At 38.8% G+C, this 14,801-nt stretch overlaps 1 protein-coding gene across 2 annotated transcripts in view; it reads left to right on the top strand.

The window, feature by feature from the left end:
• The window catches only part of FAT4 (FAT atypical cadherin 4), a 233,962-nt gene that overhangs the window by 190,097 nt on the left and 29,064 nt on the right, over window positions 1–14,801 (top strand). For both annotated transcript variants that reach the window (XM_030564254.1, XM_030564255.1), the window contains exons 10-11: window positions 5,344–5,448; window positions 7,889–8,196. In XM_030564254.1, coding sequence (XP_030420114.1) covers window positions 5,344–5,448; window positions 7,889–8,196 — 413 coding nt within the window. The remainder of the gene's footprint in view (window positions 1–5,343; window positions 5,449–7,888; window positions 8,197–14,801) is intronic.

Raw genomic sequence — 14,801 nt, 5'->3', positions numbered from 1 at the left:
CTAGGTCATACTTTACCTAAGCAAATCAATGTGTTCACTCATCAAAACATTATTATTTGACACACATGTTGTTAATCTTAGAGCAGTGAAACTTCATGAAAAATGCCCTGAGGAATGTGTTTAGAAAACCCCAAACTTGCCAAACCTGTGAGTTTAATTAAATTCATAGGAAGCATCTCTAAGTAAAACAATGGAAGTAAGCACTTAAGGCCAGATTGAGAATCCGTTACTCACATTGGTGAGCAGTGTTTCACCCAAGTAATCCCATTGGAGTGAATGGAATTACTCAGGTAATTAACTGCTCAGCAATATGAGGAAGGAGTTCACCATCTGTCCTTTACTGATGTCTATGTTCATTCTCTGATCATGGAAAACAGTTCTATTTTAGTCTCTTCAGATTAAACAACTGAATCTCTGAATCCAAATCCATTTTATCCCAAACAGAACAGGAAAACAATGGTAAATTTGCAAACTTTTCCCACCAAACCCAAATTTATATGCGAGAATTTATGTGTAGCAGACACCTCACTGCAGATGTAATTCATATACAGTTAAACCATTATATTAAAACTCAAACTAGCATACCGCTAATTTACATTAATCAGATGTTAAAAGATGTAATAAACTATCACAGCTGTAGGCCTGCCTCAGTAAGCAGATGGGAGAAAAAACATGCTATGTTTTCTAAGAATAGTTTTGTTACTAAAGCTGGAAAGCTAGTGTTTATGTGCTGAGATTTCTGCCATAGAAATAGGTAACCTTCAAACACCTTCCAAGAGCCGTCTTTTTTTATATATATATATATATATATATATATTTTTTTTTTAAACCTATCTGCTAGAGAAATATCCTCTCCCAGCTACCAAATTTCTCCCCAGAATTGCAGAATTGTCTGACTGTCAGGATGGAAAAATATTCGGTTCTGGAGAGGGGATATGTTTAAGGTTTAATATCTCATGAACCATCACAAGTAAAAACATGCCAGAGAGCAGATAATCTATACTTTATGCTGAGAAAAGAACATTTTATTCTTGGCTTGGTGTATTTTGTTCCAAACATTAATATTGTGATACCTCGGCTTATGGAAAAGCTATTTTAAATCATTTTGGAGGTTTCTAAAATGTATTATTTTTTCTCACGGAGTCTCTGTGGTTGGATTCATAGGGCTATGGCAGTTTGGCTTTACAGATAGAAAGCTACTGACATGGTACTGAAGGGCTCTGTTCCACTGCTATTGAACTAAATACCAAAATCTGTTGATTTTATAGATCTATATGTAGGCATGTCTCTTATTTCTGTTTTTTTTTTACTTCCTATCTCTTACTCTGTTTTTAATCTCTGATGAGAGTTTGTCTCTCACTGCCTGGTTACCAGATTTTCTTAAAGGCCTTCTTATCAAACGAATTTTTGAAAGTGCTTATGTGGAGAATCCTTAAGCTTAAATTGAAATAGCCCTCCTATGTTCTACTTTTGTTCCTTGATTCTGATTTATAGAAGAATGTGTGAGGCATTGATTTGAAGAGGATAAGTGATCTGTACTGGTTCAAAGACAACTTTGTTAAATCAACACAGTTACTTCAAACATGGAGAGCCATTCCTCTCAAGACTTCAGTGAGCAGCAGAGATAGACTTGGATTTGATCTTTATTCTTAATAAATGTTAGTTTAAAGAGTACCCCAAGCTAGCTTAATCAAAGGAAACTTCTTCTCCTGTGTCAAAACAGCTGGTAGAAATGTAAACTAACTGTTACTGGTATCAGCAATTGTTCAAACCATTGTTAGATGTGTTTTCTTCTCTTTATCTGACTTAGTGGATAATGAGGAAGAACAAAAAGATGAACATTGGGTTTTCTTTAGCTAGGTCATAAAAACTAGCATTATTAGCTTTGAATTTTGACAACTACTGAAAAATGTCAGTGGGTCAAGTTTATTATTTCTCCCCTACATATTATCTCCTACTTGAACACAATCAAAGATCAATATTTCTAGGATATTATTTTTTATGACTTAAACAAAACAGCTATATCTAACATGAGAAAGATTAGACTCCCTCTTGCACATACGAAGAAAAAAAAAGAAAAAAATTAAAATACCCCCCCGCCCCTCCCAAAAAAGTATGATCAGATACAGGCATTGGACCTGCTTCCAGTCCCTTTGGTGAAGTTAAGAGTTTAATATTAATCAAAAAGACTTTTTCCCAGCCCTTTCTTGTCATATTGCTGGTACCAACTGATTTAGACAGCCTGTGCAGGATAACTTCTTTTTCATTTAATTTTATATGTATAACCCCTCACCAAAAGGTATTGAAAACAGGCAGACACATGTTGCAAAATTTCTAGGATACTAAACAAGTTAGCACAGTACAACCCTGGTTTTCTAAATGGATTTAAGGATATCCAAAATACTCAGAAATGTAGGATCCTGACCAAGGAGAGAGTACTGCATACTGCACATTACCATCATGGGACATGAGTGACCTTCAGGTAACTAGAGCTTTGGTTTTCTGGAGGTCAAATACCCAAGATTATGCTAATTAAACATTCAATTTGTTGCACCTACAGGATAATAAGGTTATAAGAAATAGCCAGCATGGATTTTTCAAAAACAAAACATGCCAAACCAACCTAATATCTTTCATTGACGGGGTTACTGGCCAAGTGAATAGGAGGGAAGCAATAGACATGATATATCTTTATTTTAGTAAGGTATTTGACTCAGTCCCACAGGACATTCTCATAAGAAAACTAGGGAAATAGGCTGTAGATCAGTAGTTCTCAAAGCCGGTCTGCCGCTTGTTCAGGGAAAGCCCCTGGCTGGCCAGGCCGGTTTGTTTACTTGCCACATCTGCAGGTTTGGCCGATCACAGCTCCCACTGGCTGCAGTTCACCGCTCCAGGCCAATAGGGGCTGCGGTAAGGGCAGCCAGCACCTGGAGCAGCAAACCGCAGCCAGTGGGAGCCACGATCGGCCGAACCTGCGGACACAACAGATAAACAAAACCGGCTTGGCCCACCAAGGGCTTTCCCTGAACAAGCAGTGGACTGGCTTTGAGAACCATTTCTGTAGATGACATTGTTATACTGTGGCTGCTGAAAAAGTAGTTATCACTGGTTCACTGTCAGACTGGGAGGATGTATCTGGGTTAGTCCTGGGTACAATACTATTTAATATGTTTATTAATTACCTGGATAATAGAGTGGAGAGTATGCTTATAAAATTTGTGGATGACATCAAGCTGGAAGGGGTTGTAAGCACTTTGGAGGACAGGATTAGAATTTAAAATGATCTTTGCAAATTAGAGAATTGATCTGAAATCAACAGAAATTTTTATAGATAAAATTCTATAAAGACAAGTGCAAAGTACTTCACTCTGGAAGGAAAAATCATATGCACAACCCAAAATGGGGAATAATGGTTAGGAGGTAGTACCGCTGAAACACACACATTGAATATGAGTCAACAATGTGATGCAGTTGCAAAAAAAGCTAATATTCTGGAGTGTATTAACAAGATTGTCATACGTAAGACACAAGAGGTAACTGTCCTACTCTATGTGGAATTGGTAACTCCCCAGCTGGAGTACTGTGTCCAATTCTGGGTGTCACAGTCGAGGAAAGATGTGGATAAATTGGAGAGAGTCCAGAGGACAGCAACAGAAGGTTTAGAAATCTTGACTTATGAGGAAAGGTTAAAAAATGGGTATGTTTTGTCTTGAGAAAAGAAGACTGAGGGGGCACCTGGTAACAGTTTTCAAATATGTTAAGGGCTGTTATAAACACGATGGTAATCAATTGGTCCCCATGTCCACTGAAGATAGGAAAAGAATTAGTGGGTTTCATCTGCAGCAAGGGAGATTTAAGTTAGATATTAGGAAGAACTTCCTAAAGATAGTTAAGTTCTGGAAGAGGTTTCCAAGGGAGATTGTGGAATTCCCATCATTGAAGGTTTCTAAGGTCACGTTAGAAAAATACCTGTCAGGAAAGATTTAGGTTTACTTGGTCCTACCTCAGCGCAGGAGGGGCGGGATGGACTTGATGATTTTTAGAAGTCCCTTCCAGCCCTATATTTCTCTTATTCCATGCAGTATTCTAACAATGTTTAATATTTGTGTTGGGGTGAAAGTGAGACAGTTATCTGTAGTGTAATAAGTAGTACTTACAAGCAGAATGCCAGCTGCCTAGTATTTCCAAGAATTTTGTAGGCAAAATGGTACAGGTGAGTTGTAAAGAGAGATTTGAATAAGGTTAATTGGATTTGCAGATTTGTCAGGGTGTCATGAGAAAAATATAAAAGTGATTGTTGGAATTTTGACAAATCGGCAATAAAAGCTGTTATCACTAAGTAGCAGGTGTCAACATGTGTAAACTGTATAAGATAATAGGGTGCTGCTAAGCCATGAATGGGATTAAAAATGAAGACAAGTAGTTTGTGGTTGATACAGTGGAAAAGGAGGAACCAGTGGAGGGATGCAAAGACAGAGGGATGGATTGGGAAAATAGGGTTTATTCAGGCACCACTGTGGTATCGGAGCACCTCAGAGAAGAGAACTGTAGTTTATTATTTCGATTAGGGACATGGTTATGGTTTACATGTGAACAGCATTTTAGTTTGGCACTCCTGTACATACTTGTGATAGCTTTCATAGTTTCTCTTCTTGCTATTATTCTTTCATTTATGTACAAAGTCTGCAAAAATACTTACTTGTCATTTAGGCTTGTTGAAATGAATTATAGGCTGTCATTTTATTCTCTAGTGAATAATATTTAGCACATGTGACAGTGTCTGTTCAGAAGAGAACTGGCTCTATAGTAACATGCTTTATTTAGCTCCAGAGGACTGTAGTCCCTCTGATTCAGGACGGAGCTCATAATTGATGGGAAAATATACTAAAAATAACTTATAGTATCTGCCTGTGTTAAACCTGCTACATTCATACTCATTCAAGTTAGGCTTTCTTTATCCTTGATTCCCATCACCCTGATGAGTTCAGTGCACTTAAAAAAATAGGGTAACAGTACTTCCCAGCTATATATTTGATGCTCTCAGTACACTTTACAAATGTCACTTTATTAAGCCTCACAACACACTTGTAAGATAATAACTTGAGACACCAAGGGGTTAAGTAAATTTCCCAATGTCACACAGTAAATCTGTAGCAGAGCTGGGAATAGAATCTCAGTCTCGACCCCCAATCCTGTGACTGATCCATGGGATCTTTCTTCCTTTCTAAGGCACAGTTGGAAAATATATTCAAGGTTCATAAGCTTGTTGGCCTAATGTAAGATCCGTGTTGAAACTGACATGAAAACTCTAACATGGAAGTTCATTTGGTTACCTGATTGCAGGGAAAACGTGTGAATCTGCTGTCAATTACTGTGAATGCAACCCCTGTTTTAATGGAGGGTCCTGTCAAAGTGGAGTGGAAGGATATTATTGCCACTGTCCATTTGGTGAGTTGCTGTTGGGGTTCTTTTTTGTTAACATTTCATAGATATACTGACTTCTTCAGTTTCACTTAAATAAAACCTATATTTATTTATGTCAATTTCAATTTACCAAAATAAATCACATGCATATCCCAAATCATTAGGGTTCCATGACATACAGTTAAAATACAGTACAGTTAAGAGAAAAAAGCATCTATTTAAAAAATCCTTAGTAATTTATAATATCACTTTCTGTTTCTTCTACATGAGAACAAAAGGGAAGGGAGGAGATTTTTCCTGGTGTACACTTATGGCCAGATGTTTACTGGTCCTTGAGAGTGTGTGTGTGTGTACACATACACGTGTGCAAGATGCCTTCCGCTTTGTATGCCCAGCTCACAATCACAGCTGCCTTCCTACACCCTACCCTCTCTTCACACCAACCTACAAAGGGCCAGGCTGCTTGGGTTGCAACTGGTCACTCATCACTTCCTGCACAATCCATCACTGAACTCCCCTGGATTGTTTGGATTCCATGCTTCCCCCACTTTTTGGATTCCTTAAAGCTACAGTTTTTCCTTATTTTCCTTTGGAGTATTTTACTGGTGTTTCATTGAGTGCAGGTCACACCACTGAGTTCTGAATAACTATACAGTTATAGTAGGTGTAAAGATTGTGAATTATATATTGTAAGTTCCACAATCAAGTTCTGTTGGTTCACACACTAATAATTTGCAAAGAAGGCATCATATTTTGTTTTCTAGCTATAAAAGGGGAGTTTCTGTTGTATTTCAACATTCTTACAAAGTAATCACATTTGCAGTCACAACTCCTCAAAAATATGCAGGCAAGGAATCAGTAAATGTAATTAACTCTTCTGTTCATGAGCAACATAATCTCAAATATTGAATATGGCACTTATTTTTATAATGATTAGACCTTGCTAAAAAGCATTAGAAAAGATGTGGAAAGATCAAAACACATTACTGTATCATTCCAGACTAATCCCAGCCCATTCTGTTTATTGTTTACTATTAAAACTTTGCAGTGCTTCTAGACTTAAATTCTAAGAATAAAACCAGGAATTCATACAGTCCTATCAATATATTTTAATAATTACTTGAAGATAATTATCACTAATTTCTATCAGGAATTGAGCAGCCAGTAATGATACAAAACATAAAAAGGGTAACTTCAGAGATCTTGGTACAGTCACACAAAGTTTGGGTCTGAACTCAGATCCATTGTGGATTGTCTTTGTTCATATAGAAAAGAATGATGTTAAATAAAACAAATGAAACAGAAAAAGAAAAAAGCTGAAAAAATAAACAAATATTTTACAAGGCAGCCAAAAGAGTAACCCTATCTTAGAAAAATGTTTTTCAGAACACATTTTTAACTGTTTTGTTGTGCGAACTTTTATCTGTCTTGCACTTGTAATGAATTTCTTATCCTATATTATATCGTTTTTCTCAGAGAGTTACTCATTTTCTATATTTATAATCAGATTTCATTATAAATGCATCTAACTTTTGGAGATTAAGATAGAAAAGAAGAAAAGTAATTACATAGTTCAATGACATTTGAAAAGAAATGTATGAAGTGCACATACATATTCAGATTAAATAAAATACTGAGAAAATGGAAGGCTCCAATGTTTGTAGCCTGATTATAGCAAAGAAAAAATATGCACATCTTCACGGACAAGGCTTAGTATATTTTAAGTTTATTGTAGACTTGCACTGTAAGGACTAATAGATAATGTGTAGCCAAATTCAAGAAGGAATGGAACAATCACAATTTAATAAGATGCATTCCACTTTGGCTTGAATTTCTCTTCACGTTATTTGACACAAGTCCACAAATATTTGTGGAGTAAATTCTTTGGCTCAGCATTGCAGTAACAATAAAATTCATTTCAAAAACTAAATGGAAAAAGAACCAGCACAAATAAATACAAACACAGAGTTGGTGGCAGGGAGAGAGAAGAAGAATGAAGCTGCATCAACTAGTTAGCTATAAATCAATCTAAGGTTATACAAGTGGAATGGAAAACAGAATGGAAAGTGAACATCTGTATTTATATGTTCAGTAACAAATACATCCCCATATCTGGATTAAAATACATTACGTCCATTGATACCTATATTTGACACAATCTCAACTCAAAAGTTTTTTTTCAAAACATCTCTAGACATTAACAAAAGTATGCTTTGCTTTTTATCCAGTTGTCTATAACTTCATTTGTTGTTTTGGAATATATGTACTGTAAGAAATAACACTTTGGGCAATAACTGTTTTTTGTCCAAAATGTATATGTTTTTATTTATGGCGTTTTAAGATGCTTTTTAAGAAACTCACATCATAAACACATCTAAAAGCACTGAACTACCTGCTTTCATGTCCTGGACTTTGATTAAATGGGGTAAAAATAATTTGATAACAGACATGTTTCCTTTTATAGGTGTCTTTGGAAATCATTGTGAATTGAATAGTTATGGATTTGAAGAGTTGTCCTATATGGAGTTTCCCAGTATGGATCCAAACAACAATTATATTTATATAAAGTTTGCAACCATCAAAAGTAACGCCTTAATGCTGTATAACTATGACAACCAGACTGGAGAACGGGCAGAATTCCTGGCTCTGGAAGTAACAGAAGAGAGGCTGAGACTCTCCTACAACCTTGGCAGTGGCACGTATAAACTTACCACAACGAAGAAAGTGTCTGATGGCCAGTTTCACACTGTAATTGCCCGGAGGGCTGGAATGGTAAGAAATACTGCACTGAGAATTAAGTTCATTCAGTTCCAGGTCACTTTGGTTTCCATGTAAGCACAAATGAACATAAAACCCGGTAAAGTTGTATTCACTAGCTTTACCTCCAGCTTTGGGGGAAAAAAAACGCTTTAATTTGTATCTTGTCCAAAAGGCTTGAAGAATAATAATAGTTTGCTCAGAATACAAAAAAAAAATAAATCTGAACTTGAAAAAATGGGAACAAGAATACTTAATGAGCTAACGAGCTATCCAGAAGACTAATTAACTACTACAGACAATGGGAAAGATTATTAGTGAAGGCTAATTATCTAGCGATATGGGAAGTGTAAGCGAGACTCACCGGGGCTCAACCCTCCCGGATGAGGAGGGGAGCCACACCGGCCTCGACTTGTCCTCTGCGGGTCTTGGTTCTCAGGACTGTCGCCCACCGCGCGGGTAGTCGGTCCCTGTGGATAGGACCGGGCAGTGGCAAAGTCAAAGGGGGCCCAGCCCTTGGTTCGGGTGGGGCACCAAACACAATTCTAACAGCTCTGGTCCTTTGGAGCAGGGCAGAGCAGGGGCAATTGTTGGGAAGAGGGGGAGTCTGCCACCCACGCAGGCCCACCCTCTCATCTGCGTTCCAGCCCGGGACCCCAATAGCGGCTGACGCCGCTAGTAGCGGTCAGTGGGAAAGGGTATCCTGACCGAAACACACTGACATCAGCAAGGTTTGCTCTACAGCCTGACTGGCGTCAGGCTTCCCCGGGCTACTTCCTGTATCCCCCTCCGAGCCTACCTGGCTTGTAGGATCACCTTCAGGGACGTCCCACAACATCGGCTCCTCGCGGCCAGGGCTGGGCGGCAGGTCCGGCAGCTCTTCTGGGAAGTTTGGCCAGGCCTGTTCCGGGGGGTCCTCGGGGCCGCAACAGGGCCAGGGCGGCTCCGGCCACTCCTCGTCGTAGCAGGCGCGGGGCAGCTCCGGCAGCTCCTCGTCGTAGCAGGCGCGGGGAGGTTCTGCCCAGTCCAGACACCGGCCTACGGCCTCAGTGGCTTCCCAGTCAGGAGCTCCCGCAGACAGGTCTGCTCCTGACGGTGGCTGGGCTCCAACTGAGGACTGAGGGCCGGCTTTTATTCTTCCGGGTCGCCGCTTGACCCTCTGGGGGGCGGGACTTCCGCTTAGAGGCCCTGCCCCTCTGGATGATTGACAGGGCTCGACCCTCCCGGATGAGGAGGGGAGCCACACCGCCTCGTTACAGAAAATTATTAGTGAAGTCTAATTATTTAGTGATACTACAGTGGACCCTAAGAGAGTGAGTGTAGATTCTTCACTTATTTACTGTAGCTACAGTAGAGATGGGCAAATTTCTTGGGATCTTTAGGTTCTGAGAGCTGCTTAAACTTTTAGAGCTGTTACAAAACTTGTCCTGCTTCCAGTTTTTTTTTCTTCTATGACTTAAACCCATGTATTTTCTCAAAGGTGTTCATGATTTTTAAAACAAACATTTTTTAGTTGAAAAGAAGCCTACACAATTAATCAGGGAGAGAAGAACTGCCCAAAAATCTAGGCTAGTGCAAATGGTTGTCTTATACATAGTGCTCTGCCCTTTTCCATTTTTCACCCAGTTTTTTTTTCAGTGATTTTTTTTCTTTTTGCCTTTTCTCTGTGGTCCTTTCTTAACAGTGTCTCCTAAGCAATGTTCCCTCCATGCTTGAAACTAATGTCAGTCCATGAGGACAATACCTGGTTGAGGCTCCAAGTTTTGTTTTGCCTGTCAGGCTAGAAGCAGTAGGGGGAGAAGGGAACAGCTGTTGTACACAGCATGGCCCCTTCTGAATCCTACAGCTTTCCTACCATTACATGCTGCATAAATCAGTGCTACTTGGATACTGCACTATTTTATCATTAAACTCTGTTCCCATGTTCAGGGAGCCTTACTGAGAAGATACAGCATAGACTCTGTGTGGATCCAATAGAAGTTCAACCACTGAGCCAACCATGCTGCTATTTAGGGGTGATGTGCCTCAAGGTTAGAATATAGGGGTGTCTAAGAACACAGGCATCCTAAGAACAGTTGGGTGCTGTGGATCTGTGATTCTACACAGCAGAGAGGCTCTGCCATTGGCTCTTTTCTCTGAGAGGAACTTGAGCCTGCAGCTGCATTTCTTTCCAACTCAGAGTTGCTGACCCAGTTTTTTCACTTTCACGTATATTTGTGCTGGAGGTGGATAGTTTGCCCTAAATTTGATTTTTCTTTTATAAATGTCAAGGTTCCTTCCCCACTCTGAACTTTAGGGTACAGATGTGGGGACCTGCTGTCATAACATAACTCTAGTCCCAGATTTGGACCTTAGCGTCCAAAATATGGGGGTTAGCATGAAAACCTCCAAGCTTAGTTACCAGCTTGGACCTGGTACTTTCTGCCACCACCCAAAAAATTAGAGTGTTTTGGGGCACTCTGGTCCCCCTGAAAAACCTTCCCTGGGGACCCCAAGACCCAAATCCCTTGAGTCTCACAACAAAGGGAAATAATCCTTTTTCCCTTCCCCCCCTCCAGGTGCTCCTGGAGAGATACACAGACACAAGCTCTGTGAATCCAAACAGAGTGACTCCCCCTCTCCGTTCCCAGTCCTGGAAACAAAAGCACTTTCCTCTTCACCCAGAGGGAATGCAAAATCAGGCTAGCAAATCCAACACACACAGATCTCCCCCTGATTTCTTCCTCCCACCAATTCCCTGGTGAGTACAGACTCAATTTCCCTGAAATTTCCCAGAAAAGAAAACTCCAACAGGTCTCAAAAAGAAACCTTTATATAAAAAGAAAGAAAAAATACATACAAATGGTCTCTCTGTATTAAGCTGACAAAATACAGGGTCGATTGCTTAAAAGAATATTGAATAAACAGCCTTATTCAAAAAGAATACAAATCAAAGCACTCCAGCACTTATATTCATGCAAATACCAAAGAAAAGAAACCATATAACTTACTATCTGATCTCTTTGTCCTTACACTTAGAAACAGAAGATTAGAAAGCAGAAACTACTTCTCCAAAGCTCAGAGAAAGCAGGCAGACAGACAAAAGACTCAGACACAAACTTCCCTCCACCCAGAGTTGAAAAAAATCCGGTTTCCTGATTGGTCCTCTGGTCAGGTGCTTCAGGTGAAAGAGACATTAACCCTTAGCTATCTGTTTATGACACCTGCATGGACACTTCTAAGCTTAATTACCAGCTTAGATTTGGTATCGCTGCCACCACCCCCAAACACTACTTTTCTTCCCTGGGTAGTCTTGAGAGACTTCACCAATTTCCTGGTGAACACAGATCCAACCCTCTTGGATCTTAAAACAAGGAGAAATTAACCATCCCCCCTTCTTTCTCCCACCAACTCTTGGTGGATCCAGATCCAATCCCCTTGGATCTAAAAACAAGAAAAAAATCAATCAGGTATTAAGAAAAAAGGCTTTTAATTAAAGAAAAGAAAGGTAAAAGAAAACCCTCTGGGAGAAATTAGCATACTAGCTACTCTCACAGACAACAGATTCAAAACACAGAGGATGTTCCTCTGGGCAAAAATCTTAATACACACAAGAATACCCAAATTTGATAATTCCCTTAATGGTACCAAGACAAGTTACAAAGAAAATAAACATAAATCTATTTATCCCTTTTTAAAACTTACTACTCTGATAAGAGGCTGGTTCCTTGATGTTTTTCACTCCGGCTGAAACTGAAACTCTAAACAAAGGAAAACTTCCCTCCTTCCTTTTGAAACATCTTGTTCCCCCATTGGTTCCTCTGGTCAGGTGTTAGCTAGGCTAGGTGAACTTCTTAACCCTTTACAGGTAAAAGAGGCATTAACCCTTAACTATCTGATTATGACAATAAGTGTTTGTGAAGATGTTATTTTCTATGTATTTCTGAAGGATAATTACACAAGTGGATACTGTTTTGTCTTGGAATATATTAATTTTAGATATTTAACACATTAGAGTCCCAATTTTCAAATATGAATTCTTAACCAGACACATAGGTGTTGATTTAGATATCCAAGTATGGATTTTATTAACTAAATTAACTCAGACCATACATGCTTAAATAAAGATTTATATGCCTAACTACAGGTACACAAGTTAAAAATTTGTAACAAACAAACTACTCAGGTCTATAGAAGGAGCTATACTATACTTGAAAGGTATATTTTTCTAGAAAATTACCTTTGTGTATGCTTAAAATTAAAATCAAGCCTCAAAAAAGCCTTGATGCTGATGCATAGTTGCTGTATTTAAATCTTTCTTAACCACATCGGCTGTTTACAAACACAAGATGTGAAAAGAATCACTTTTGTCTTAAGTATTTCTGCTGTAGGAAAAAATATCTCCCACATGTCAAAAAATGTATAAAATACCCTCCCTACAGGATTTTAAATCTGTCATTTCCTACAGTGCAGTGGGATTTTATCGGAAACTGGTAAAATCATTAAGTTGTCAGTTTTGAGATATTACAGAGTGACACGATAGAAACCCTCATAACTTGAAGAGGTAACTGTAGAGTAATGCTAAAGTAACAAGCAGGAGCATTTGACTAATGTTAGAAAGTAAATCTTGTGAACTCAGGTCCAAGCAAAATATGGTCTCAAATATCCAGCCCTTCCGATGGACTTGTAGCTCATCCTTCTTTTCAGAATGTGTACTCTGTAAATTAGTGGAAATTACATTTATTGAGCTTAGTAAAAACAAAATCTGATCTTTCATTTTTGTTGTTAATGTACTCTTAAAATATGTATATAAACTAGCCAACTAATTTTATGTGCTCTATGAACTGTTTCATTTATACTCAGCATATAATGTACTTAGGTGCTGCTGGCTCATGTTTCTCAAGAGGAATAGGTTATTCATTATGTATGGAAAGAAATGCAAGATAAGCTTTCATTTTAAAACTAAAACAGAGGAAAGAAATACATAATTTGGACATACTATAGTAAGTGATTTAAATTTGAGAACCATGAATTCAGTATGATGTTTCAGTTCATGGTGGGTATTTGGAAATGAAGTGTGGAGATTTTGTAAGAATTTCAACCAGATATTAATGTTAGTGGTGAGCGAACTTAATTGTAAGCAAAAAAAGTCAATATATTACACAAGAATGACACATGAATAGCATTTAGTGTTTGTACAGCTCCTGTAGAGTTACATAAACATAGACCAAACTGTTGTCAAGTGGTAACATTTGATTTAAATTTGCCATAAACTGCTTCTATGCATTTTACTGTAATATGAAAGCTGAAGATACATCCAGATGATCACATTTATGTTTTGAAAATTTGACATAAGGAGTAATTAACCTTCCATTTTGTTATGCAATACATTCCACCTGTCATTACTGGGGAAGTAGCACATTTTTGTATTGCTTCTGCTAAACTGGGAATAAAATAAAAATTTCAGAAGACCCAATTCAATTCCCATTAATATAAGTGGGAGTCATTCAGCTGATTTTATGGACATTAGATTAGAGTGTTAGTGAAGAGGTCATAAATATAACACCATACCTTTTTTGAAATTGGAGTTACCAAAACTGATTGATCTGGGTGACTTCATTGTCTATGCAGAAGATGGCTCTCCATTTCTGGCATCTCCAGATATTATTGCCTCCGCTATGACCATTGGATTATCCCACAGAGTTGCTCACTCCACCTGTTTTATTGATTCACCTGGGGAAGCTAATGGAACCAGACCTTTTTGAGATGGCTTGGAGGAAGAATGCTCAGAGTACAGCTGACAGACCACTTCATTGATAGCTACTTCAGTAGCACGCTGTAATGATCTTTTCTTACTGATTGATAAGGTGGATCCCAAATGCCCTCTTCCCATACATCAACATCATAGGTCACGTTAGTATACAAAGTGATTTACAACAAAGGACATGTGAAGAGAGATAGAGTCCTCATGGTGGAAGTCTCAGACTTTGAAAAAATCGAAGCAGAAGTCATGTTAGAGGTCATATGCTATGACTGTGCAGGAAACAAAGGAGGAGATTTTTCTTTCCATCGTTGTAGTATCTGCAAAGTTCCGATCAGTACACTGTATGCTCTCCCCGCTATTTTTCTGGGGAAGTTTGATGCATATGGGAGAATCTTTGTTAGGGGTAGACTGAGAGAGGTATGTGGTTTTGAACATTGGTCCAGTTTTTTTATGACAGTTTTTTACTGATAATGTTTGTACTGTGCCCAAGGCTTTGGGAAGACACACTTTGAATCAAATTGAAAATATATACTAGATACCGTAGTCTAGTCCATGAAGGAACTAACATTGAGCCTAGTGGGACTTTTATGTGAAGATCAATAGCAGAATACAGTATGGCCTCAGGTGCCAGACTCTGTGTGTGAGGGCAGGGGAGAGTACCACTAGGACCCAGAGTGTAGAAAATTGTGTCTGCTGCTGGTGCATATGTATTCTCTCTGCTCCATATGCAGAGAGATGGTAGAGTGCTGTGCTCGAGGAAGGAGGGCACAAGAGACATAACAGGCAGGCAGGAGAAAAGGTCAGAGGGAATAACAGAAAGCAGCAGGAGCTGCAGGGAAAGCGAGGAGGAGGAGCCTCTTATGTATCTGTCTAGCAC

This window comes from Gopherus evgoodei, chromosome 5 (genome assembly GCF_007399415.2).
Source record: "Gopherus evgoodei ecotype Sinaloan lineage chromosome 5, rGopEvg1_v1.p, whole genome shotgun sequence".
Lineage (NCBI taxonomy): Eukaryota > Metazoa > Chordata > Testudines > Testudinidae > Gopherus > Gopherus evgoodei.
The sequence above is the reverse complement of the archived record's forward strand: the minus strand, read 5'-3'. Positions and strand labels throughout refer to the sequence as shown.